General features: G+C 42.7%; 2 protein-coding genes across 12 annotated transcripts in view; one reads left to right on the forward strand and one right to left on the reverse strand.

Moving 5' to 3' along the window:
- The first annotated feature begins 54 nt into the window (after positions 1 to 54).
- ENTPD5 (ectonucleoside triphosphate diphosphohydrolase 5 (inactive)) lies at positions 55 to 25,094 on the forward strand. 3 transcript variants are annotated; one of them, XM_082318665.1, is made up of 15 exons: positions 60 to 162; positions 2,549 to 2,666; positions 5,611 to 5,888; positions 7,150 to 7,229; positions 9,263 to 9,406; positions 9,788 to 9,863; positions 11,512 to 11,547; positions 12,421 to 12,509; positions 15,813 to 15,892; positions 17,446 to 17,507; positions 18,969 to 19,070; positions 19,937 to 20,077; positions 20,433 to 20,489; positions 22,041 to 22,156; positions 22,346 to 25,094. In XM_082318665.1, the coding sequence occupies exons 3-15, from the start codon at positions 5,672 to 5,674 to the stop codon at positions 22,430 to 22,432; spliced, it is 1,287 nt and encodes a 428-aa protein (XP_082174791.1). In that variant the 5' UTR covers positions 60 to 162; positions 2,549 to 2,666; positions 5,611 to 5,671; the 3' UTR covers positions 22,433 to 25,094. The 3 variants fall into 3 exon arrangements, with proteins under 3 accessions (XP_082174792.1, XP_082174791.1, XP_082174790.1); XM_082318666.1 differs by lacking the exon at positions 2,549 to 2,666 and having other exon boundaries at positions 55 to 162; XM_082318664.1 differs by lacking the exon at positions 60 to 162 and having other exon boundaries at positions 284 to 2,666.
- The window catches only part of COQ6 (coenzyme Q6, monooxygenase), a 55,842-nt gene continuing 42,538 nt past the window's right edge, over positions 12,521 to 25,824 (reverse strand). For 6 of the 9 annotated variants that reach the window (XM_082318647.1, XM_082318640.1, XM_082318645.1 and 3 more), the window contains one exon: positions 12,522 to 12,698. In XM_082318647.1, coding sequence (XP_082174773.1) covers positions 12,588 to 12,698 — 111 coding nt within the window. In that variant the 3' untranslated portion in view covers positions 12,522 to 12,587. Of the gene's footprint in view, positions 12,699 to 25,824 lie in introns of all 9 variants that reach the window. The other 3 variants (XM_082318641.1, XM_082318651.1, XM_082318650.1) reach the window with 2 other exon arrangements.

Raw genomic sequence — 25,824 nt, forward strand, 5'->3', positions numbered from 1 at the left:
CCGCCGCAGCCGGAGCGAGGAGCGCGCGGCGGCCTGTTCCCGTGGAAACGGGACGGCGCCGTCCCGCGACGCCCAACTCACGCGACGGGCGCGTCACGCGGGCGCGCTGACGTGACGCGCAGGGCCGGCGAGATGTGGCGCCGCCGGCGCTCCGAGCGGCCGGTGAGCGCGCGCGGCGGCGGCAGGGGCGGGGGGGAGGTGTGCGACAGCGCGGCGCTGCCCTGGGGGCCGCGCCCCTTCCCGCCGCCCCGTGCCAGCGGCGCCGGGGCCGGGAGCGCGGGGCTGCCGGAGGCCCCCGCTCGGGGCTGCCGCCCTCCTGCCGGCGCGGCAGAGGAGCGCGCAGGGAGCCGCTGCGAGGCGGGGTCACCCCCCCGCCGCCGGCGCCCCGGGAGGGAGCTCCGCTGGGCCCCGGGGAGCGGCGTGAGACCCTGGGAAGCCGAGAGGGCGGCGGCGTTTCCGTTACCTCCCGCGGCGCTGCCGCCCGGGGCGGGCAGGAGGACGCGCGGTCTTGGCCGAGTAACGGCTGCGGGCGGGGGCTGAGGGAGCAGCAAGGGCTGCTGCCGGTGTTCCTGCTGAGCGGTACCGGTGCCCGCTGCGGGACGCGGGCGGCGGCATCCCGGGCCGCCCTTAGCGGCGGGGCGCGGGCAGGAGCCGCGGGGACTCGGGCTTGGGGAGGGAAAGTGAAGGCAGGGGAAACTGTGTAGGCGCGCTCAGCGTAAGGGTTTAGGCTGCAGCTGTTTGACGTGGAGACGGGAACGATGCTGCGGCCTGGAGGTGTGCGCACGTCAAAAACCCTACAGCCCTCGCGGTGGTTAGATTTGGAAAGGGGGGTGAGGGTGCCCGTCCCCGGATCACTCCTGGTGAAGCCCTGGTGAATGCTTTCAAGGCGTAAAACTGGTAGCATCGTGCTGAAATTTGCACTGGAGTTCTCCCCAAGCTTAGACTGAAGCAAAAGCCCTCTGCACCCAAAACCTCTCGGCACCCAAAATCTGTTTTCTAAGAATACCGGCTGGTCCAATAAAGATGTTATTTACAGCCCCTGTAGGTATACAGTTACAAAGTTGTAAAGGAACACTCGCTGGCACGCTGCAGGAGGGTGAGACTAACACAGCAGCCTCTTGCAAAGCTGCCTTGGTCTAATTAAATAGGAAAATTGAAAGCTCACTTGGCCAGAAATGAGCATAAATAAATAATATGTATTTGGAGCCTCAGTACGGGGAAAAGGAAGATTAAAACTGCTGATAACGCATGTTTGTGAGTTGGTTCTATTTTTTCCTAGCATTTAAAGCTCTAGATCCAGAATTTACCCCCAAATGTACGTGTGCAAAGAAAATTGAGCCATTATCTTTATGGAAATGCTGGGAAATTCTGCCAATGAATTTAGTTATTCTTTCTGTTGTGATTTTTAAACTGTGTACTTTTAAGAAGCTTAAATTTTTGTCAAAACAATCCAAGAAAGCGTTTTTTTACTAGGTAAAAATAAGTCCGGAAAAAATGTAATGACTTTTTATTTCTGTAAAAAAAAAAAAAGTAAAAATGTATTTATCTAGTCATGAGTGTTAAGTGTAAAAGCTGCTCATCTGGGAAACAGATTTTGTTGCTGTTTTAGTGCAGAAAACAGACCTTCCATTCTGAATGATTTTGGTGTGCTTGAGCAATAAATAACACTATGAATTGAATTACATGATTCGGCTATTTTGTTTCCTAAAATATTTGCCTAAATATTTATATCTCATAAATATTTCTAATTATTTTCTAATACTTTTCTTTATATCCAAATATTTCCCAATAGTGTATTAGGAAACAGAAGGGAAATTCTTGTGTATCTCAAGTACACTGCTTTTCCTTCCCCTCAGATCAGAGAGACTCATTTTACAGGGAGGTGCTCCTGTTGCTGTATTTTGGGTTTTGCGTGTTCTTTTGTCAAAAATATTCAAGAATGTGGGTGAGACTTTCTTGTCTTGAAAATTACCAGTGTTTGTGTGTATAGCAAACTCTAAGCAAGGTGGTGTTTTGCTGTCTTAAGGTTTCTTATTGTTATTCAGGCATTGTTTTTACTTTTGTTGTTTAAGAAGAGTTTGGTTGGGGTTTTTTGTTTGGGTTTGGGTTTTTTTTGCTTCCTATTCATGCTTTCAGTCTTGGCAGTTTATGCAGCATCCCAGTATTTTTGGATTGTACAGTCTCTGTAGCTCCCAAATCTTTACATTGGATGTGCTTGAACTTTTTGGCTTAGTATCTAAAATCTGCCATATACAGATGGTGTTTACATGTGTTTCTCTGTGTTGGGAAATGAGTGTTCTGCCTTGTGTCACTGGACTCAGGCCAGCGCTGCTGAGGTCGACTGTAATGTCTGTGTAAATGTTTTACTAACTTGTTGAACTCGGTTAACTTTCAACTTCTTGAAATTTATCCTGCTTAATTATCTCAGCATGTTTCACTGCTTGTGTTGAGCAATGATAAACTCAAATTTGAATAAAGCAACTCGACTGATGTTTTATGTGCCTCCATGACCTTATAACTTGCCTGATACATAGTCCACTCCTACTAGCTGAAAGCAAAGGTGAAGAAAAGAAGTGCAGACGCAGTGTCTCTTGTCGCAGCGCTCCGAAGTGGTTTTCATTAGGAATCTCTGGAGTGGAATAGCTGTTGCTTCCATCCTGCTTCAGGTGTGTGCCTAACGGATTCACGATTGATGTTGATTATGGCTGCTCGTTTATAAAGGCAGTAACTGGAGCCTAATGATGGTGATCTGTGCATTTTACCTTCTTGCTTATATTAATGAACTTGTGCTTATATTACTGTTACCCTGTTTTTTCCTTTTTGTTTGTTGTTCATTTTATGCCTCCTGTTGTATTCTGATAGCAGCTAGGATTTTAAGTTGTTTGAGAGGAACTTTTTTGGAAATATTTTTCCTTCTCTGTAGCTGATCTCTTGTCTATCTCTACCCTAAATTTTTTCTTCCATTCTTTCGTCTGTTCTTATTGTTCCAAATTCCTTTTCCATTGCTATTTCTGTTATGCTCAGCCCATTTCCCTCTCTCGTCTCTGATTTTTTACTCTCACCTATTTTTAAGCTTCATGTGGACACTGTTTTGCTAGTGCGCTTGGTTAAATGATCTGCACCACTCATCAAGCTCCGTGTGCTTTTTTCATTCTTAATGAGGGTGGAGAAAAATAAAATCCCAAGGTGGTTTGTTTTTTTTTTTTTTTGTCATTATGAGTATAAAGGTGGAAAGGAAAAAAGTCAGGGGAGACAGAAGGGATACAGAAGAGAAGCTTAGTGAGGGACTCTTTCATGGGAGGCTAAGGCTCATCCACTAGTAGATCTGGCAAGAAAAGTATGGGTTAATAATGGCAGTTGCTCAGATATTTTCGGATCATCGGAGATTCTGAGGCTTGTGTTAAGTGTCACATGTGCCCTTTGTAACAGGACTCTCGAGTTCGTTCTTAAGGCAGGTGCTTGGGTTGTATTTGTGATTGTTCAGTAAGGAAAATCCCTATATTGCATGAGAATAACACCACCTCTTCTGACCAGCTGGAAGGTAGTACTCATCAGTGCGGCTTATGTTCTGCTAAAACGGCACAGCTTCTTGGATTTTCAGTAGACCTCCTTGCTGTGGTGAAGCAAACGTGGGTAATGCCAGCTGCATCTTAGTACAAATCCATAGCTATGAAGCTGCCAAACGGCTCAGCACGTTTCATGGACTCTATTCAGGATAGGTCTTTCAAGTTGTTACAGGTTAGAACTAAGTTTTTACCCATTTCCACATAAAATGCGAATGCTTTAGAAACTATTACAGTTGGAGTTGATCTGTCACAGAGGCTGGCCAGGGCTATCGCCTGTTGGTGGAACTGTAAAGTCACTTCTTCCTCTTCTCAGAATGTGCTTCTAAGGCAGAGTGGGTCAAGAGCTTGTGCTTCCGCCTGCAGCGCTCTGCCTTTGCTGGGAACGGGAGGATACAACTAAAGGTCACAGAAGACAGGCAAGGTTACCCTTCTGCAGTGGGCTGTGCGTTTTGTTTGCCCGAGAGATAGCTGAACGCTTGCGTGAGTTAGAGAGGCACTGGAGGAATGACCCAATGTGATGTGTGAATGGGTAAAAGTTAATCTCACTTTGCTGTAACTGGGGACAAAGGTGAAGGATGGAAATAATAGAAGTCACACGTGGGCTAAATCTGGGATAAAAGGTAGTGGAGGATAAGTGAGTTCTTTGGGCGTGGGAGAAAGGTGTGTGGAAATAGAGGCTGTGTCAGGTTCACATAGAAAGGAAAGGAGAGAGGTTAGGATTAGGAATGCATAAATGTAGGATAGAGATGGTCAATAAAGATTTTGAGAGAATGAACATAGTGGGGCTGAGCAGATGGCTAAAAGACAATCAAATGTAAGCGCTAGAGGTGGGCGAGGGTCTCGGGCAGAGGAGAGGAACAGGCATATGAAGTAGAATATTCAGTGCTAGGGGCAGATGGATGCGTTACCAAGTGTCTGGAGAATGATAAGGAGCTGTTTGCACTTTTTGTATGCAGAGTGCTCTGTGTGTATAGCAATGCAGGCGATACTGCATATGGTTGGGCATCTGGCCACATGGTCTTTTCTGCTGTTAAAATGCAAATAACAAAGATATATGTATCTATTTATATATAATATTATATATAATATTATAATACATATATCCTCCTTTTTACCTGGGCACCTAGTGAACCCTATCATTTCTGTGCCCATTTTCTGTATCATTCCTTTATTAGCATTTCATAGGAAAAATATATGCAAAGAGATACATGTTAACAGAGAGGAGGTGTAGTTGTATCTTCATATCCAATACTGCTTCACACAGCTTTGGGGCCTTGGCTTCTGGAAGCTGTTGTTAGAAGCTGTGTAAGCAACCTGAGTGTTCAGGGCAACTGGTCTAGATGTGGGAGTGTGGTGGGGTTTTGTTGGGTGTTTTTCTAATTCTGAAAATGAAAACTGTGTCAGGAGAAAATGACGAAAAACCAAAATGAAGACAGAAAGGAAAAGTATGAAAAATACTGAGAGGCAGAGCCCAGGTGCACCTTACAGTTCAGTCCCTCTTGTGCAGCACAGGCTTTTCTTGGGGACGAGGATGCTGCTGGAAGGTTATGCCTTTGCTCTCTCTGTGCGCTAATCTGTCCCAGCAGCTGTTCTTAGCCCAAGATGAAATTCTCTTTGTTTGTGACTCTGAATAATGCTTGTGTTCTGCCACAGCATCTCAAGTGTGTAAATGTTAGGGCAAAGCAGTTCTGCCCTGAGCTCCCCTTTGGTGATGCTTCTTTTCGGATAACAGTTGGGCTTTTTTGAAGGTTCTGGGGACTCTAAACGTTGAGAACCTTCAAGCCAAATCAGAGAAAAAAATTGTCTAAATAAAGTCAAAACTAGAAATACTGGGAAGCAAACTAATGCTTCTGCATTTGGGAAATGGAGAAACCTTTACTCTGAAAGAACAAATCACTTAACGCAATGAATCACATCTTTTGGATGAGGTGTTGAAAAACATCTGAAGGGCAGAATATATGTGTACAGACTGATTCCCCCCCCCGACTTTTTAAGGAGAGGGCTCTTGGTAATTTCCATTGCTGTTTTTTTTTTTTCTCTACAGGACCTACTGCAGCTCTGTGATTGCTGATCCATGCTTGACTGCCTCAAGGGGTCCTGGCAAGATGGCATTTTCCAGACTTCTCATCCTTCTAGCATTGGGATTTTCCTCTTTGTCCTTTGTTCTTTCCCATTCAAACAGGGAGATGTGGTTTCAGGATTTCTTTCCACCTAACATGTGCCCTATAAATGCCAAAGCCAACACCTTTTATGGCATAATGTTTGACGCAGGAAGCACTGGAACCCGGATTCACATTTACACCTTTGTGCAGAAGAGCCCAGGTAAGACCCTGTGTCAGTCTGTGCACTTGGATTATGTTGACTTAGGTTCCAACTTCCCAAAAGAGGGATTTTGTCCCAGCACAGCATTTGGGAACAACTGAAGATTTCTACAGTTTGTCCTTCAAATGGTCCTCTGGCAGATGATTATTGTCCATTTGTGGTGGTGTTTTGCTGTGAAAATATATTTTTTGTAGATCTTTTGAAACTCAAAGGTTTAATTCTGGGTATACTGGAGAGTTCTGAATTTCCAAAGATTTTCATTTATGCGGCTGTTTAAAGGAATGTCTCACTAAGTTGGAAGGAGGCTTACACTGTTTTTGTCAAGTTGCATGTTACCTTGAATTATATCAAGAGATACTTAAATTCTGCATATGTTTATATGTCACATTTTGTAGCAAATTAAAATCAGTAAATTAAAGAGTTATAAGCACCGAAGGTCTGAGCCATTTCTGGGAGAACTCCTGTGCACAGATGCACCACACTCCAGTATATCTGCTTCTGACACAGCGCAGAGGTACCCAAGTTGGCTGCACGTGCAACAGGATTCAAGAGGGTGAACTAGCTTGGGTACAGTGAGACAGCAAATTTGCAAAGATTGAAGGCTGGTTGACGGGACTCAGCTAATAAGCCCTTCAGGGCCACGCATAGTACCTCTGTGGCTTCACATCATTTCAACCTTAGTTTGGAAGGTTGGGTACAACATCCAGCTCTGATGGACTCAGCCTGACTTGTGATATGCAATACCCAGGGATAGCTTCTAGACCCAAGCTGCTCTGGGAGCAATGGTCACACTTGTTTGGCTTTGCAGCCAAGTGCTTGAGCCCAGTCAGCTCTGTTCTGTGTTTGTGAGCTGGATGAATCACCTAAGAATAATCAGGAGTTGACTGTGTGTGTCTTAATATGAATTAGTATTTCACAATTAGCTTGGGGACAGAAAGGGAAGGGAATTTTGTTAAGATTAGGCATCAGTCATACTACATTGCTATAACTCATTGTAGTTCACAAATGCAAAATGAACATACTTCTAATTATAACAACATATTCTTAAAAAATTGTTTGTGAACTTGGAGGATACAAGGGCAATATTCTGTTAAATATGTTCTTGAAGTGAAGGAGCAGTGCTTGTTTTAGGAGGGGAATAGTATTGTTTGCAAGGTGAAATCAAGGATAGTCACTTTACAGGGGTTGCAGGCAACCTTCTTGAAACTAAAGAAAAAGATTTGAGTTGTTGACCGTTTCATGTAATGTTTCGTTTGTGCAGAAAACCTTCCAGAGTTGGAAGGGGAAATCTTTGAGTCTGTGAAGCCAGGACTTTCTGCATATGCTGATCAGCCTGAAAAGGTAAGGCTTTCCATTCCCTGTGAGTTGGTCTTGCTTCTGTTAATATCAGTTGGACTCTACCAAGCAGTTCAAGTATTACTAATTTTAATTGCAGAGAGTCAAGAAAAATGTAAAGGTTCTACTGCTGGCTCTCTAAACCTGTTGCTCTACTTTTGTGAGTTAATTTCTACACAGTGAAATAGGAGCTGTTGTTTTACATATTTCATCAATGGAACAATGGCTTAACTAATTGCTTAAATGGTATATACAACTAGATTACGTGCCTTTGAGAATTTCAAAGACAAAGTGATTTCTGGCTCTAGCAGCATCCATATTCAATGTTTATTTCCCCTATAGCTACCCCTGAGTAAATATATACTCCTGTCTCATTTACTAATAATTTTCTCAGTTTTTCCTTTTGGTTGAAATTTTCAGTGCAGGTCACAGTTCAAAATGGGCATATTTTGTTTTGATTTGTTTAGTTTAGAAGTAAGGGGGTTAAGACTGCGGGGGGGGGGGTTCTTTTTTAGTCATGTTACACTGACAAGCAAAGACGGTTCATTTCTCTGACTCCTAAAAATGTTTAATTTTTTGTGTGTATAGTCAGATCTACAAAAGTTAATTTTTGTTAATAAGTTATGGAGAAGGGGAAGAATAAAGATGCACTTAGCAGGTTACATCAGGCCTTAATATTTCTCTAAGTGTGTTCTCTGCTTCTATCATCAGATTTCCAATAATTTGTTTGTTTTGATTCTTTGCTGTTATCTTTGGAGCCATAGCTTGGAAGCCAGTGCTCAGTGATACACAGGACTCGCTTCAGTCATGCTCAGTTCAAATATTTGGTTACACTTGTAGCTGAATAATGATTTAGGTACAGGCAGTTAATCTAATGCCTCAGGACTTGTTGTTTTGTTTATATGCAGAGTTTTTCAAAACACAGTTGGACAGTTCCATCTTCTACAATCAGATGTATTAATTAACATATGAATTTATAATTTAATAAGAAGTTGAAGTTAGGTGCAATCCTCTTTATTTTCAAATGGGGGTGGTTGTGAATACGTGCGCACTACACTTGTTCCATGCCACTCTATTGGATTAGGAGTCAGAAATGAGCAGCGGAGCAGAGAGCACTAAAATAATCCTGTTGTTGTGATACACGGGGCCAGTCCTGAAGTAAGCTGCCATTTTCCAGATCCCCTGTGCTGACAGTAAGCTCTTTCACAGGCTAAATGAGGTGCCAGAGAAATGATAGATTAGATACTCTACCTTGTGTGCTTCAGCAGTCTTGGAGCTGGGGGCTAGCATAAGGGGAGTTTCACGTTTCTCAGTTTGCTCGGTTCATTCAGTGCTACAGGAATTTGAGTGAGAAACTCTATGGAAAAGTGAATGGCTTTTGGATTTTTTTAAACTTTGATGAGATCTCTCATTATTTCACCGAATTGTCTTGTTTGTTGGGTAGGAGAGGAGAAGAATTCACCCCAAGAGAAATTTCTAGACATTTCACAGGAGAATGTTTCTTGCTAATGCCAAACTGTAATTGCTAGAGCAGAGTAAATAATTGAGAGCCCAGCAGTGATGCCTGTACCTCGTGTAGTAACCATTCTACAGCTGGCATTTTAATTACACTATTTGCTATGGACGCACTTGGAATTCTTATATTGCATTTAGTGAAATCTACAGACGTTCCTCCTGACCTTTGCAGCTTCAGTCAGTAATTGTACCATTTAGTTTCATCATACTGCAAGATGTCTAGGTTTGTCAGATACTCAGTTCCCTCGCCTCCCTCCATCCTTTCAAATAATACTTTCCACAAACAATGACATTTCTCTTGCCTAAGATATAAATCTGAATACACTCATCCTTCCAATGCAGACATTCTCCCTAAGGTTCTTATGAGATGTCTAGCACAGTTTTTATCCGTATCTTGGGTGTGGGTGAGGTATCTTCTGCTATTGAATAGTGGTTTCACTAGTGTTGAGGGAGAATTGGGAGGCCTATTTTCTGATGGTCTGTAGGAGGAAACCATAAGAAAAACAACACCTTTTTCCTTTTAGGGTGCTGAAACTGTCAAAAGATTGCTGGACATGGCCATAGATGCTGTGCCACCTCATCTCTGGAAGAAGACCCCGGTAGTGTTAAAAGCCACAGCTGGACTGCGCTTGCTGTCAGAGGAGAAAGCTCAGGCTCTGCTTTTAGAGGTAATACTAAGATCTGTTGGATGCACTAGTATTGTTTTCCTGTTTCGTCTTTCATGACTCAGTTCTCCATTCTATTTAGCATAAGAGAATTTCAGCTGTGAAAAGTGACTGTAATCCCATGATAGTATGAAGCTCACAGACTTTACAGACTTTCTTGTATAGTCCTGAAATACTCTGTCTTGATGTGGATAGAAGGCATGGGGAGAGAGATCTACAATACTTGTTTCTTTCTTTCCTGGCCCTTGAAAGAAGAAGAATTTTGTCTACTCCATACGCTTGTCTTATTTTATACCGCTGTGAAAAAGAAAACTTTCTCTGTCACCATCAGAGCAGAACAAGACTCGTAAGACCAAGGTATCTAATCATTATTTCTTTCTTCAGGTGAGAGAAGTCTTTGAGGAATCACCATTTCTTGTTCCAGAGGACAGTGTTAGCATCATGGACGGGTCTTATGAAGGTATGTTTTAGAAGGAGGAAAAAGTGAAAGCAAAGAGGAGTGGGGGGGGGGGAGAGAGAGATCTTAGGGACATGAGAGGGAAAGAGAAATAGTCACTGAACTGAGGGAAAAAATAAAAGGTTTCTAGCCCTGTTTGAAACTATTCAATCCTGCTTTTCCTAGGAGTTGTCGATTACTTGGTCATCGGTTAGGCTACAAATGCAGATACACAAAGAGTTTTATCAGTTAGCTAGATGAAGGTTCATCCAAAACCTTCTGAGGTTCCAGAAGAGAACTTCATCTCAGAAATAAGTATGCAGGCTAATGCAGGCTAACCAGCTGAAGCCTGCTCTTGGGAACTGGTGGAAAAAAGATGGTGCCCACCTCTGAAAGGCTACATGACGATATATAGCACGCTAGGAAGCTTATGGAAACTGCCTGGTAAATTCTGCAATATCAGCATTAAAAATAATCTATTATGATTCGCTCATCAATTTTCAGGTTAAAGTTGGAAGCATTGGGAATATTAGAGGAGAATGAAGGATAATTGGCAAGTATTAAAAAATCAGATAAATAAATAATAAAATAATAAATTTTAAAAAAATTCTGATTGCAAAAATGCAGCTAGTAAAGTAGCAAAGGAAGTAACCTAAAATACAAGAAAAGGTGAAATATGTTGTAGGTTTGGAGTAAGTGATGATTTTGCAGTGCAGAACAGACCACTGTAACATTTTGACTATGTCTCCAGACATATTACCTTGGAGAATAGGCAGGTAATAATCCTTCTGTATGGGTGCCTGAAAAGAGCCAGCTGTGGTGTTACACTCAGTTCTGAACACTTCATTATGGCAGTTATATTGCCAGTTTGCAAGGTGTTCAAGTAAAGCAAAAAGAATTATCATGACGCTTAAACAACTAATAAATGGAGGAAGATTAAAGAGCAAAATCTGTCCATATGTGCCAAGAGAAAAGGAGAAATAACATGAAGTCTGCAAGTATTCGATGAAGTATGGTGCAACGCACAGTATGTCACTAGGATTAACGGATCAATTGTATAGTAGGGAGAAGTGTTGTATTGACAGGGAGCAGGAACAATGAGGCATAAGAGAGCACAGTGTAGCCTTCCAAGGTTTATTTAAAAGTCCCACCTCTTCTACTGTCACATGTTTGTCTGTGTTTGGGTGAGAATCGTGCCAGCATCAAGCAAGCCGCTGGAGTCAAAGAGGAGTTGTTTGTGTTTTACTGGTTGCTACTATGTAGTGTAATTACAGAAACCACAACATTAAAACACAGAGTGGTGCGTATGCAATTAGCAGATTAGGAATTGAAATGCTGTGGGGGGGAGGTGCCCCAGGAAACTTGTGCACTGTGTCAGCTTATTCCTTCTTTGCATATTGTTCGGATAATAGACATGATTTGTGCATGCTGCAGTTGCATGGATATTACAAATGTTCTACCTATCCCAGCTTATGAGATTTTAACGAATCAATAACACATCATATCACTTAATTATAAGTTTGAATTAATCTCTGAAGTATGGGGCGGTTATGTTAAGTTAGTAATGATTTCCAGGTAAATAACTAACTTGTGGAGGGGTGGTAAGGGTGGGCAGGAGGTTGTGGGAGTACTCAGTGGTGACTTTTTTTTTTTCCTTTTTCACTCTTTGCAGGAATTTTAGCCTGGATCACTGTGAACTTTTTGACAGGTAGTTAATTCTGTATAACTTTTCTCTAAATATGAACTCGAGTCTTTTCTGTGGAGGTGATCACCCTAAGTTCCTCTGCCTTGGTTGCCATGTCCTGCTTCTCCTCCCCACTGTGGCACCAGTGCTAAAGCAGTCGATCATCTTGGGCAGACTGCGTTCCAGAGGGTCAGCCACACCTGTAGTCAGAAGGAGGAATCTTAATCCAGAAGGTGCCAGGATTTACTCAGGAGTGGGAGGCCCTGGCAAGCTGGCTTCTGTAACGTACGTAGGGGAGTGGTACTGCTAATCTATTAGAAGGTGGGAAACAAGGTTGAACAATGATGTTCTTCATCCCAGCGTGAACTATGCAACTAAAATGGTGTAACAGGGAATGCACTGGTGCCTTAGCCCTCCTGCCTCTAAGAAGTTCTGGGAATGCAATCTAGTGAAAAGAAAATCAGTACTCTAGTAGGTACACAAGCAAGCAAAAAAGCTTCTGTGGGTGAAGAGAAATGATAATAGTTGGTTCTGCTCTTACTATCCTTCCTCTCCTACTGCTCTTGACCAGCTACATGGTGGTTACAGAATTTATGTACTGTCCCTGACCATCTTCTGCAGGAGATACTTTGTCTCTTACTTTCAGCTTTTGATGGATACCCAGAGATTTATCTGCTTTTGTCTCTTTGGAGGTGAAATTGGAATCAAGGAAGAAAGTCCTATGACTCTTTTCGTAATACCTTCTGTTTGTCTGCCTTTTCTCTGTGATGTTTTTTGTCTTTGAAGGCCAGCTCAGCCCTCCTGTATTGCTGTGATAATGTGATAACTTGGTGGCTGCCTGAACATGCACGCAGTATTTTGCACTTGGGGCTGTTCTGAGCATGATGTTGTTTGCAGGGCAGCTGTCTGGCCAGAACCAGCATACTGTTGGGACTCTGGACTTGGGAGGGGCCTCAACCCAAATCACATTCCTGCCACGATTTGAGGTGAGGAGTGGTTAAAAGTGCGCGGGTTGGGACTGCAGGGTCAGTGGAGAGACCTGAGCACTGCTGTGCTCTCTGATATCATTTTGTCAGTGCTGGCACAAGCAGAACATCTGTGGTGTACAGAACATCTGTATTTCTGTTCCCTTTGACATCAGCAGTTGGCTGATAGGCACTTGCAAACAAAGGAGCCTGGATAACAAGAAAGAAAAAAGAAAGCAAGCAAATGGGTAAAAACAAAGAGAAACAGCTTTTGTTTTCTAGACCCAGGCTGGGAAAGCCCCATTAATGCAGACAATTATTTTGTATTCAATAAATGTAGAACATCTCCAGGGAGTATTCTTGTATATTACAAGAAATTTAGGGTCTGCTCTGAGTTACCTTTTTTTTTCCCCCCTTTCCAGTCTGACAGCAGATCCTTACTAAATTTTGGAAGGGGGTGTCTCACGGGGCAAATGTCTTTTATAATAGCACAGCCAATCCCTCTTTGCTTTCTTATCATTTTCTTCTAATTTTCTTTGAGAATTCCCCTCTCTGCCCCTCAGTCCATCTCTGCTGGATTTGTCAGGAATTCTGTAGTTCTTTAGAAACAGTTTGAACTGGGACCCAAACCTAAAGTTTGCATGGGAAAATTACATGGGTATTGGAAGGGCGCTATAGCATTCTGTACCTTGGTATTGTGAAGTTGTTTTTGTCCTCTTTTCTGAAGGAGTCCTTTGTTTAACATTTTTTTGTTATACAGAAATTGAGATTCTCAAAGGGTGTTTAGGGACTACAAAACACATGGTTTTCATAGAAGGATATTTTAATTCTGCAGTGGTGTGTCATGTTGAAACATGACATGCAACCTTATCCTGTTCAGCCAAGCCTCAAGTACTCTGAGCTTGCCCTCTGTTTTGTGTTGATAACACCTGCTGAAGCGGGCACTGGACCAACAGGAAAGGGTGTTGCATGTCAGGGTTTTGGAGAATAAATAGAGCTGTGAAGTAGGCTGAACTGCAGCTCAGGATTCAAACGTCTCCTTAGAGCCTTGCAGGAAAATGTCTCGAGGGTTTGCTACTGACCAAGACCAATGGTGTGAAAGTCAAGGTTCACGTTGCCTGCTTGTACGCTATGTCTGCTTCTTGCCTGTATTGTCAAGTTCATACAAAAAAGCACATACATAGCTCACTATGTTTCTGAAGAGTTTTTCCCATCTGATGGAATTAGCAGGGATTTCCCCCTTTGATTTGCAGAGGGGTTTTTTCCCTTCTTGCAATTTGAGGCAGTCATGTTTGCTCTTGTATTCGTTTTGAACAAAATACTCTTAATAGTAAGAGATTCATTAATGAAATGTAGATTACAAGCAAACAGAGGACATATAATGGTAACTGCATGGAGCTGTTTTTAAGCTAGTGTTATGCTTCTCATGGTATTATTGCCAAAGTGATAAGCAACTGAAAACCAATCAATCACAATCATTATGAAATTGTCTATCTGGTACCTGCCTCATTTCATAGAATCACAGAATACCAGGTTGGAAGGGACCTCGAGCATCATCTGGCCCAACCTTTCTAGCACAATCTAGACGAGATGGCCCAGCACCATGTCCAGCTGAGTCTTAAACGTGTTCAGCGTAGCAGAAACAACCACTTCCCTGGGGAGATTATTCCAATGATTTGACTGTTCTCATTGTGAAAAATTTACCTCTCGTGTCTAATCGGAATCTCCCTGGGAGTAACTTGTACCCGTTACCCCTTGTCCTCACCATGTGACTCCTTGTAAAAAGGGAGTCTCCATCTTCTTTGTAGCTCCCCTTTAAGTACTGGTACATGGTGATGAGATCACCTCTAAGCCTCCTTTTCTCAAGGCTGAAGAAGCCCAGCTCTCTCAGCCTGTCCTCATAGGGCAGGCTTCCCAGGCCCTTGATCATCTTGGTGGCCCTTCTCTGGACCCCCTCCAGCCTGTCCACATCTTTTTTGCATCACGGGGACCAGAACTGTACACAGTATTCCAGGTGTGGCCTGACAAGCGCTGAATAGAGAGGGATAATGACTTCTTTATCTCTGCTGGTGATGCCCTTTTTAATGCAGCCCGGCATCCTATTGGCCTTCTTTTGGGAGGGGTGTGAGGATTTCTACATTTTTGTGAAAATAAGGCATGAAAAAAAGCCAGTTGTTTTCTCCAAACATTTTTTTTTTTTCAGGATCTCTCCTTTTTAAAAATTTTTGTGATGTAAGGTTTAGGAACAGAACTCAAAATATGGCAGTGTCTGGGTGTGTTGGGTCAAGGATGTGACTGCTGTTCCAGTGAAAATCTACCTGAGGCCCAAAACAAATTTCAGTTTGTATTTGTTCAGGAGAAACTCAAGCTGAATACTGCCAAATCCCTTTCAGCTTCGAGCAGGCTTCTCTCTAGGACTCTACAATTCCAGATCTGGGTTATTTTTGCTGTATCTGCCTACTTGAATGGTAACTACAGAGACTCTGCAGCTTCAGTCCTCTCTGAGATTCTGCTGCTTGGCCCAAAGTAACAGTGTCTGATATGAATGCAGAGGGCCAAGAAAGGATGGGAGAATGAGGTCACTAGCAGACGAAAGACAGAAACTGGGATTGAGATCTCGTGGACTGGAAACAAAGGAACAGTAAATGAGCCCTGAACTGGTTCAGATTTACAAGAATATGACAGTTAGTCTGGCAAGAAGGTAGGGACTGAGTACCAGTGGGGCAGAGGTGCACACAGAGGGAAGACTGTGAAAGGAGGAAAACTGGAGGTGTTGAGGCAAGAGGTTAATTTGGAGGAAAGCACTTAAACCAGGAGGTAAAGCAGCCCTAAGACTAGGAGTGAGTGGCCATAGAGTTTCCTTGAGTATCAGCATGGCATTTAACATGGTGAAAATGTGGCCTATACTTTACTTTGCATTTTTAATTCTTCCGAGTTCCTGATTTGAGATGTCTGGTCTGACTCGCAAAAGTTCATAGTGCTTCTAGTGCAGTTGATTTTGAAGGAGACTGTGTATATATAGACTAGCATGTAAGTCCTCTGAAAAATTCAGGTATCCTGAGTTAGAAAGTAGTTTCATCCTGATCTGTTGCGCTTCCTTATTATACATTGAAGTAACACAAAGATGCATGTAAATAAACTCAGTGTTAAAAGCTGCAGATATTACAGCAGTGGGCACCATTGGAAGGCTGTTCTTTGTTTTCCAAGCAGATCAGATGAGCGTGCAGTAAACCCTATGTGTATATCTGTGATATTACATCAAAGTTGGTTATTTTTTATTGCATAATAGAAACTAAAAGATTTCTTCTTTTATTTAACTTTTAGGAAACTTTGAAGGAAACACCTGGGGATTTTCTTACCTCATTTGAAATGTTTAATAGCACCTACAAGCTCTATACCCACAGGTGAGGAGCAAAAAGGCTGCTGTCTCTGCTGGGAAAATCAGTCTTTCTGCAGCCCCTGAGCTAACCACAAATGGGCAATGGCCATGTCATCCTGTTAGCAGCTGTTGGGACCATGACTTTTTTACTAGTTTTCTTATCTGCTTGAAACATTAGTTGAAGTGGAACATGACGTGAGTTGACTGGAAACGTTCCAGGCTCATGGTTAATATCACTGCAAGGGAATATTAGTCAGTCTGTCAAATGAAGAGGAAGCACTATGAGTCACTATATTTAAGGAGAAGAATTCTTATTACTGGATTCAAGACAAATACTCTGGACCAAGCAGAAAGGTGGATATGATGCCAGTAGTCAGAACTAAACCTGGTCAGAGGTTTGGGAAGAGGTCTTTCCTGACACTTTTTTCTTCTTAGTTCGAAATGGCACATCTCATCAGCAACCGGACAAAAAGTAAAACCTAGACTGATGTAAACCAAAGAGAGACAACCGCAGGCAGCTGATACAGACCATGGAGCACAAAAGATTCTTGAACCAATTGGAGGGGATACTTGGCCTGGAATAACATAAGTGCTTACTGTGTTAAGCTAACAAGTTTCTGAGATGTCTGCAGTGAAATCCAGAGAGTTTACCTGCATGACTTACAGTCCAATGAGAACTCAACCATGTATAATAGAGAGTTGGTCTCAGCCCGTTACTAGTGGGGTGAAGATTATCATCTCAGTCAGTTACAGAATATGCTTACTTGACAGCAAAGCTGGTTCAATAGTCCTCCTCTCCTACTGCTTACATTTACTGATGTAACTGATTGCTGTATTCACCAATACAGTCCATTAGATCACTTAAAATAATTAGGATTGAAAATTATCTCCTAAAAAATGAGGGAGCTGGAGGTTAGTTTAACTCTGATTATTCTGTAAATGTTTGTACTGACATGACTGAAGGGATAAGTAGCCAAACATAGAGGAGGGAATGAAAGGCCAGCAGGTTTTTAATCTAGCTGTGTTGCTGAAGCCAGCAACATATAATGACATTCTTATAAATGTTGTTCACATCCTAGCTTGTAATGAGTATAGTGGTAATCTGTGGAGTGAAACAGAGGTGAGTTTCACACAAAGGCAGAGCTCCCATTTAGTGGGAGGTTCTGCAGTTCTCCTGTTAGTTCTGCCCTAAGAGCACATAGCCTTATGTGTGTGACATAAGAATGGCCATCCTGTTCCCCCGCACTCCTCACATACTCTTCTTTCTCCCTTGTTTTTAAGACTGTGCATTTTTGCTTTTCATGAATGTCTTGTAGAAATCACATCAGCTCTAACCACTTTCTGCAGTTTTAGATTTACCCATTTTACAGCTCTTTGTAATTCTTGGGTTTGTGTCACTCTTTTGGTACTTGGAATTGTTCTGGCAAAGGGAGCTCTCTGTTTTAGAGAGGGGAGACCTGTGGGAAGCAGAGGAAGGAAATTTGGTTTGGGTGTTCCAGGATTTAGGAAGAGGCTATGGGTGAAGCGTACCAGATGTGCAAGAATTAAAACTGTCATGTCTGTCTTTGTTGTTTGCAGCTATTTGGGGTTTGGACTAAAAGCTGCCAGACTAGCAACACTTGGAGCTTTGGATATGGAAGGTATGTTCATATGATAAAACATCCAAGATTTTTGAAGAGATGGTTAGACTTAGTCTTGTGTCAGCAGCCCATTTCCCATGTCTTCACTTCTGTATCTTGTGTTTTGCTATGTTTTCGCTGATATAGATCTGTCTGGAAACAGGCTACCGCTTGTTAAGGAGTTGTCTTGTGAGACAGCTGCTTTTCCCTATTTCCAGGTTCAGCCAGCAGTGAGACCGAGTGTAAATTCCAGAAATGCACACATGGGAACATACAAACACAGTATAGACATGGCCAGCCACAAACGCACACCTTTACAAGCATCCACAGAAACACAAACAGCATGAATGGATCCTTTTCCTAAGGATTGCTGCTTAGGCCAAACCCACTTTATAGGTCTCTCTGTTATCTGCGTGGCCTGCTGTGTTCCCCCAGACCTCCTGCTGCATTCGCTGACTAGTCTAGCTTGAAGTCCCCGAGCACATCACACACAGTCTCACTGACTAACCTAAATGCATACTCGCTTTCCTGAGTCTTTCCAGTCTCTGATCCAGACCTTAACTCCCTCCAGTCTTCATGCCCAGACCTTAGGCCTGTTGTCCAGTCTCTGGCCAGGACCTGGGGTCTTTCCGCCTTGTGGATTCTTACTTGCCAGATAGATGGACTTGTGTTAATTACTGGAATGTACTCAAATCAAAAACAGTTGGGAATAGGGTTTAAGAAGAAGATAGGACAGACTGCAGTGATTGGTCACAAGGCTCAGCCAGAAAAGCATACTGACCACCTGCCTGCTTACTTGTGATTACTTTCTTTTATCGTCCCCTCTATTTTCCCACACTTATGCTTCCTGATCCCTTGATTCCCTCTTTCCCTGCCTTTGAGCCTTCCCCTAAACATCCCATAGTAAATTTTGCACAGTCCCACAATCCCCCTCAATCATTCTGTAAGAAGTTTGCTTTTTCTGAAAGATCTGTGCTGGCCACAATAATCGTGTTTTCTTCTTATCAGTTACAGTATTCTGGTTGAACCCTTCAAGGGTACATTCAGTGGATCCTGTAGTGACTGTTGATCAGTGTCTTAGGAGTTTTTGTCTTCATTGCCCAGTTGCTTTGTTTGTCTTGGTTATCTGCTGTTTGTTAGGGTTTGTGTATCTGTGTGTTTAATGAATTACTTCTCTTGTTTCTTGTCTTCTGTGGTGAACAGCCATTATCCAGATACCCTTCTACCATTTATCTCTCATTAACAAATGACAAGCCCAGCTGCCCTGCAGCCTGCAGGAGAAAATGGACACAAATTTTGCAGACTGAGACTGGTCCTTAATTCATAATCAGTTTGTGCAGCATCCATCAATTCAGATTTCCATACTTTTGCTTAAAGACCTTAATGAAGATCTTTCAGCCTCTTCTTTTCTGGTTCTGCATATTGACTGATAACTGTGTTAAATTTTATCTTTTCTGACTCTCCCCTCTGGTTTCATTCCAGCTGTAGATGGACAAATGTTCCGCAGTTCTTGTTTGCCAAAGCAACTGGAGGCAGAGTGGCACTTCGGGGGAGTGAAATACCGGTATGGTGGCAACAAAGAAGGTAAACTAAGGAGACTTCTTGCTTCTTGTAAGATAAGTCTTGTCCTCAGAATCTGAGTTTTTCCTTGGCAAATACTCCATCAGTTACTTTGGGTTATGAAGTACACCTGTCCAGTCATAGTGTGGACTTCTGACAGAGCCAAAGAAAAATCTGAAGCTGTAAGAGTAGCTGGCCTGCATTCTCTGTGATCTCTTATTACAAATGCTAACTTTATAGGAAACATTAAGAGTTACTTGTACTTTTTCTGAGGCTTTGAGCTAAAAGTGCAATAACTGTGGCTGTGTTAGGGTACAATAACTGGTAGGCCAAAGTATATCTCACCTGTGGAACTATTTCTTAAGATGCTGTCCTTAATGCTGCATACAGAGGGTGAAGCTGCTACCATCAGTGACTACAACAGACCCCTCAGTGACTGATGTTGCTTTGTTTTACAGTGGGGAACATGAGAGCTGAGTTGCAGATTTGGTGTGTGTGGAGTGGATTCATAAAACTACAGTGTGATGGAGAGGGAAAGTAACGTTTTAGCTAGCAGGTGGTAGCAAATGTAAATGAGATTCTGCTACCACAGAATATAACAATGGGAGTTTTGCCTGGTATGAAGGAAGCTTTTCATGCACCTCCGCTAGTTTGTGCAGCGCACCTTTCAGACATTGCTATGATCTGCTCTAACCAGTTCCACTCGATGATGGTGTTTGAGTCCTTGCCTGCATGCAGGTGCCATGCTGGATTACGGAAGGGATATCTAAGGTCTTCTCACATCTTCTGATGCTTTAATCTCTCCATCTTCCCTTTTCATCCTATTGCCACTGATTCTTCCATCTCCTGGATATGCTTCTTTGGCTCACCCCATGTGTTTGTCCTGACAGGAGAAACAGGATTCAAGCCTTGCTACTTGGAAGTACTCAAGGTTGTCAAAGGGAAACTGCACCAACCAGATGAGATTCGTGGAAGTTCCTTCTATGCTTTCTCCTATTACTATGATCGTGCAGTTGACACCAACCTAATTGGTAAATTGGTTTGGGATAATCTACTATGTGTGAGCATGTCAGCCAGAAGGTAGACAGGGGAACCCTGGAGGCTGGAGCCACGGAGAGCAGGGAAAAGGAATGGTGGTGAGAAAGAGGGAATATACAAAATGCCTTCAGGGAATGAACGTGTATCTGTCAGTGCAGTTTGATGTTCAGAGTTCAGCAGATGAGACTTGTGCTCTGAGCTCCAGTTACACTTGCAGCTCTGTCCTCTGTTACCAACAGATCTCACTCCCAGCCCAGCATCACCAAGTTGCACCCTAGGGTCAACTTAGATATAGAACACAAATGCTTTCAGGTCTATGATGATGTTTTCTCACCTCTTCCTTTTCAGATTATGAACAGGGAGGTGTTCTGGAAGTGAAAGATTTTGGAAGAAAAGCCAAAGAAGGTAATAGTCATGAGACTTGGGAAACTGGTGGGGATGAGAAATAACAAAAATATGAATGTCTATAAGCAGTACATAATGTGAGTTTGACTTTTTAAAAGAAGTTTGTTTAGCCTTTATTCCACTTACTTACACCTTCGGTGTCATGTTACTTAGCTTTTATTAGCCAACACCTGTAACTGTTGCAGAAGAAAGTACTGAAGAGCAGTGAGGGGAAACAAAGTGTTAGCGGCTTCCTGGTTCTGTTCAGGAGAGGAGGGAGATAGTTCATAAATGTCAGTACACAGGAAAATGAATTTGTTCTATCAAGAGCTCCTTCTGTCAAACTGCAACTCTGTGAGTTTAGGAGAGTGCTGACTTCTCTAAGTCTGTCACCTTAAATCCTTTCTAATCTCTAACAAAATGGAAGGAAAGAGCAGAGGTTGTTTAAGCCTGACAGCCTCTTTTGCATTCCTTTCCCTCCCCCTGACTTTTTTTCCTGAGTGCTTGTTCTAGTTTTGTACCTCCTCCTGTGAAAAAAAGATCTCCCACCTTGCCATGCTACTGATGGCTAAAACTTTAGCTTACAGAGCACATCATTACCTCTGAATTGTGGTAATCATCCTCATGATGATTAGTAGACTGTATTTGTCACCAGAAGATGATTAATGATGTAGTTCAGGACTGACTTTTTTCTAAAATAGGACCTAAATTCTAATGATTTTTCAGTTAAACTTAATCTCCCCAGAAACTCAGATGGTTTTGAGTAGGGGGATTAGGCTCTAAAGTTTGAGTGTCTTTGGTTTGGTTTGTTTTGTTTCCCTGGATACTGAGAGAGCTTATTTCCAAAGATGCAGCTAAGATGTTATATAGCATCATCAAACCATTTATTTAGCTTTAGAGCATCAGGAGATCAATTCTGTGATCCTAAATTAATGCTCCTCTTTCTCATTTCAGTAGTAGAAGGATGCTGCTTATCAGCTTCTAAAAAGAAGTGAACTCTGCTCTTGATGCTTGTAGAACAGGGCGGTAACAGTAGGTCCAGAAGACAAGGTCACTGTCATGCTTACTGTGGAATCTTGACTTAGCTGCAGCGAGGGAGTGGTTGGTTGGGCAACAGCCTCTTCCGTGTCCTTGGACATGTGTGGTTGGAAAAAAAAAAATAAAAGCAGCTGCCAACCTAGAAGGTGGAGTCCATTACTGGAGCCATCCTTGGAGACTAGACAAAGAAGACAAACGATGCTGTGTTCTTGAAAGACTAAGTAATAACCAGCTCCCTGCCAGTTATCAGTTGAGCAGAGATTCAGACTTTGGAAGAGCTATGTGGATTATGTTGCTGTAATAAAAGATGCACTTATGATGGAGTTAAGAGAAACTGGAAGTACTATATGGTTTGTTCTCCAACATTATAGAACAGTTGTGTAGCATGTACCATGTGTCATATGTACCCCTTAATAGGTGGGTGGGTTGTTTTAATAGGCTTTGGCTTGAGGTCAGTTCAAATGTATAATGTGGATAAAAGCTCCTTTATTTTGCTGAGATCTGGGTTTGGTTTTTTTTTCCTTCCTTCTCTAGTCTGTGATAACATGGAGAGGTACAAGTCAGCCAGTCCTTTCCTCTGCATGGATCTCACTTACATCACTGCTTTACTAAAGGAAGGTTTTGGATTTAGGGACAACACGCTCTTACAGGTGAGAAAAACAGTTAAATCCCAAAGCCAGCTCCCAAATTTCTCTTATCAATCAACATACATCAGTTCATTTTTCTGGCTAATTATCTAATGAGTCTTTCCAGTGTCATTACATGTAGTTGCTGTCATCTGTGCACAACATATGAATCGAGAGAACTGTTGGGAACAACTTCTTTTTCTTCCTTTACAGCTAACAAAGAAAGTGAACAACATAGAGACAAGCTGGACTTTGGGTGCTACCTTTCACCTACTGCAGTCTCTGGGGATAACCTATTGAGCTGCGACATTCCCGTGGACTTCAGCATTTCTGAAAGGCTGAGAAAGCAAACTGAAATCTCCAGGTACGTTGTTCACCTGGAGTTGGTCACAGAGCAGAACACGGACCAAAGCTATAGAACAGATCTTCACCCTGGATTGGCATCGTGCATAATGAGAGTTGCCACAGGACGCTTTATAACTGTGATTGCCATAAATGATCCAGAAGCTGCCTTCTGAAAGTCAAAAGGCCTAAACTCCAGCAGAGTATCCGCAAGGGGCTCAAAGCCAGCTTTCACCAGCACGTTTGTAGAGCATCCCATTGCTAGAAGCACAGAATACCTGGCATGTGGTAGCAGACTACAGACATGTGATTTCCCCTCCCCCTTTTATTTTAAACATCCATAACTTAAGTTTGCTTGTGAGATGTTAAATACAGAAATTAAAGATGGCATGGACGGTCATTCTGAGAAAAGTGAACAACTCTGGACGCTGCCAGCCTCAGCGTTCCAAAGTACCTGGCTAATACATTGCGAGAAGACTCCAGTCTTTCAAGAAGGGGCCTGCTATAAGAGCACACTTTGGGCATGGTTTTGGGAAAGGTGTTGGCTAAAACATAGGTTGTAACTTACCAAGCGTTTATTTAGGCAGCAGTCATTTCCTAAGCAGAACGCGTGCCTGACTGTTTGTGTTCCTTTTTGCTGCCCTTTACAAATCTGTACAGCTATACCGTGCATCTGGCTACCAGACCCGGTAACTTCATTCATTTAGCATGTAGTCATAACACATAGCTGTGCTGGCACAACTAGACAGCAGTGCCAGCTATTTAAACTCAGCTGCCAAAAGAAATGCTTGTCACATTACACCCACAAGGAAATTAAGGGTGCAGTCAGATGAAATGGCTGATCCGATAGCTCACTTTGCCGTGAGAGGCAGTAGGCAGCAAGGCACTCCCGCAGCCTTCTTTCCTCTGATGCTGATGCTCCTCAGGTTCTTTGGTGAACCAATTCATGACACCAAACTTGAGTTAAATCAGCTCACCAGAGAGTCAAGTCTAGTGCTAGCACAAGGGAGACAGGCATTGCACAGCCTGGAGAGACCTGCTGAGCCGGTGAGCTGTTAGAACAACACAGCCTGTTTTACTGAGTGAGCTCTGAAGTGTGGTTTCCCATCTGAAAATTTGGGCTTATCACTTCCTGCGCTCTCTTTAGGAACCTCCTCCGAATGCAGAGCTGTGGTGAAACAAGTTGTTTTTTCAGTTGTTTAATAGACAAAAAAGGGAGAGAGCAGAACTAGCATCAGAAACAGAGGGAGAACAAGAGTGGAAGTAGCTTTGCTTTCTTATCCCTTGTTTGCTTATCCCTTGTTCATTTTAAATTGTTTTAAACTTAATTTCTCTTTAATATAGTGGAGTTTAACCCATAAAATGGTGTGTGCAGCCCTGCATTGCTCTGGAATTATTTTTAATGTATACAGCAGAGCTTTAGGAACAGTGCATCCAATGAAGGAGTTGCAGCTGTTCAGGAAGTCCAAAACTTCTGTCAGGATAGCATGAAGCTATTTGAGTAACAATTTAAAGTAAATCTTGCCATCTCTTTCACACCAAACACGTAGAAGCAATGAAAGATCAATATTTTAAATAAAGCATCTTGTCAGATAGGCTAGAAAGCTGGGCTGTAGGATCCTGGTTTTCTTGTTTAATTGGCTGTAGAGAACATCAGGATTCCTTGAATACCTGGAGGCTCCAAGTGCAGACCTTGCATTGTATAGAAACGGCTGTAGAAACAACTTTTTCCACCCCATGAAATAGCTGGCAGCTAGCTCATCTGTTTCCTCCTGTTTAGCAAAAAAATAGTATCTTCTACTCCCTGTGGAACGTGTAACATAAAGATGAACTTATCCCAGTCATAAGAAGAGAGAGGTATTACGCACGTGACTAAGGGAAGCTTTTATCCACTGATCTCTTGTGATGAACCTTCCTGTCAGGCATTTGCACTTACCTATTTGCTATAACACCTTTCCCAATTCTGTAAAGCCAAAGACTGCCCTCACGCTACCTTCTCAGCAAACTGGATTTGAAAATAATTGGTAATTCCCAGCAAGGGGAGGAAGTAGCATGCTCATGCCCTCACTAATCTTGCCAAGCCGTTTGGATACTTAGAAATTTGCCTTACTGTGAACATTAGTCCACTTCCTCTAGTTAGCAGCACAAGTTTGACTGTGCCCGATTAAGCTACCCCCTTCTTGTATCTCAGGTTTTACGGCGCTAGGGTGCAAGGTGTGTTTTTGATTGAACAAGTTCAGTCAGCAACAGGAGCCTGAGGGATGGGGACAGAGCTACCCGTACTTGTCCCACCACTGGCACCTTGCTGTAAACTCAGGCTGTGTCTCTGACATATGAAATGCTCATCCTACCTGTACTCCTTACGAGAATCTGTTTTGAGATCCATGTTGGGAAATTCCTCAGTGTCACACCAAACTCATGTTCCTTCCTCACTAGGAGCTTCTGTTTGAACACAAAGAAAGTAGTGTTCTTCTCAACCACAAGCATTTCTCATTCCCCTTCCTAGTGTTTGGCAAAGCTTTGTATATGGTCTGGTCTGCATACCAAGGTGACTGCACGTGCATTCATTTTGTCGTCAGTGAACAATTGTATTCACTTTTGTATTCTCAGAGAACACAAAGTAGGATGCAGTGGTTACTAGCCAGGCTGCATCACTCCTGAGACCTAGCTAATTTAATAATCCAAAAGTCTTCTTTCCGTCTGAGCCAGTGCTATGACAAACTCTTAGTAGCTCTTGGGGCTAAGAGCAATAAGCAGCGAGGCTGTATTTGAAACAGGAAGGAAAGGTGGGATGTTGTATGTAAGGAGCCAGCAGCAGCAGCGTATCTGCCAACTGAACAGACGCTAGCCCTGAGGAGTACTTAAGGGTTTGGTTTTGTCTGAAGGGAGGATGGTCTCAAACAAGACAGGTACCACATAGAGCAAGTTTCTTTTCTGTGTTCTTTGCCTCAGACTCTGGTACTACAAATGCTAGGTGGGAGCATCTGCTTCCCAGTACCAAAGTTGCATTAAATCTGAATGCTCAGGGCCCTCATTTGTCAGTGGCACAATTCATTACCTGAAGCAAAACTGCTGCTCTCTATCAGGGGCCTGGTCCTGCAGTCATGAGAGAAACAAAAACTCAGCTCAAAGGTTTCTTTTGCAAGAAATTGCAGAATTGAGCCCCTGCTGTTTACATCTGAACTACTCAAGGTGGGTGGGGGATCTAGAGAAACCAGTCAAGTCCTCACACTTACCCTAGTGCAATGAGATTATTTATTAGCTTAACTAAAGACTAAGCAGCCTTTTAAGAGAAGAGTTCTCCTTGCAGCCCTGATTTTTATCTCCTTTGTAATGTCTTTTAGCCAGTC

This window comes from Platalea leucorodia, assembly GCF_965183815.1.
Source record: "Platalea leucorodia genome assembly, chromosome: 7".
Classification (NCBI taxonomy): Eukaryota; Metazoa; Chordata; class Aves; order Pelecaniformes; family Threskiornithidae; genus Platalea; species Platalea leucorodia.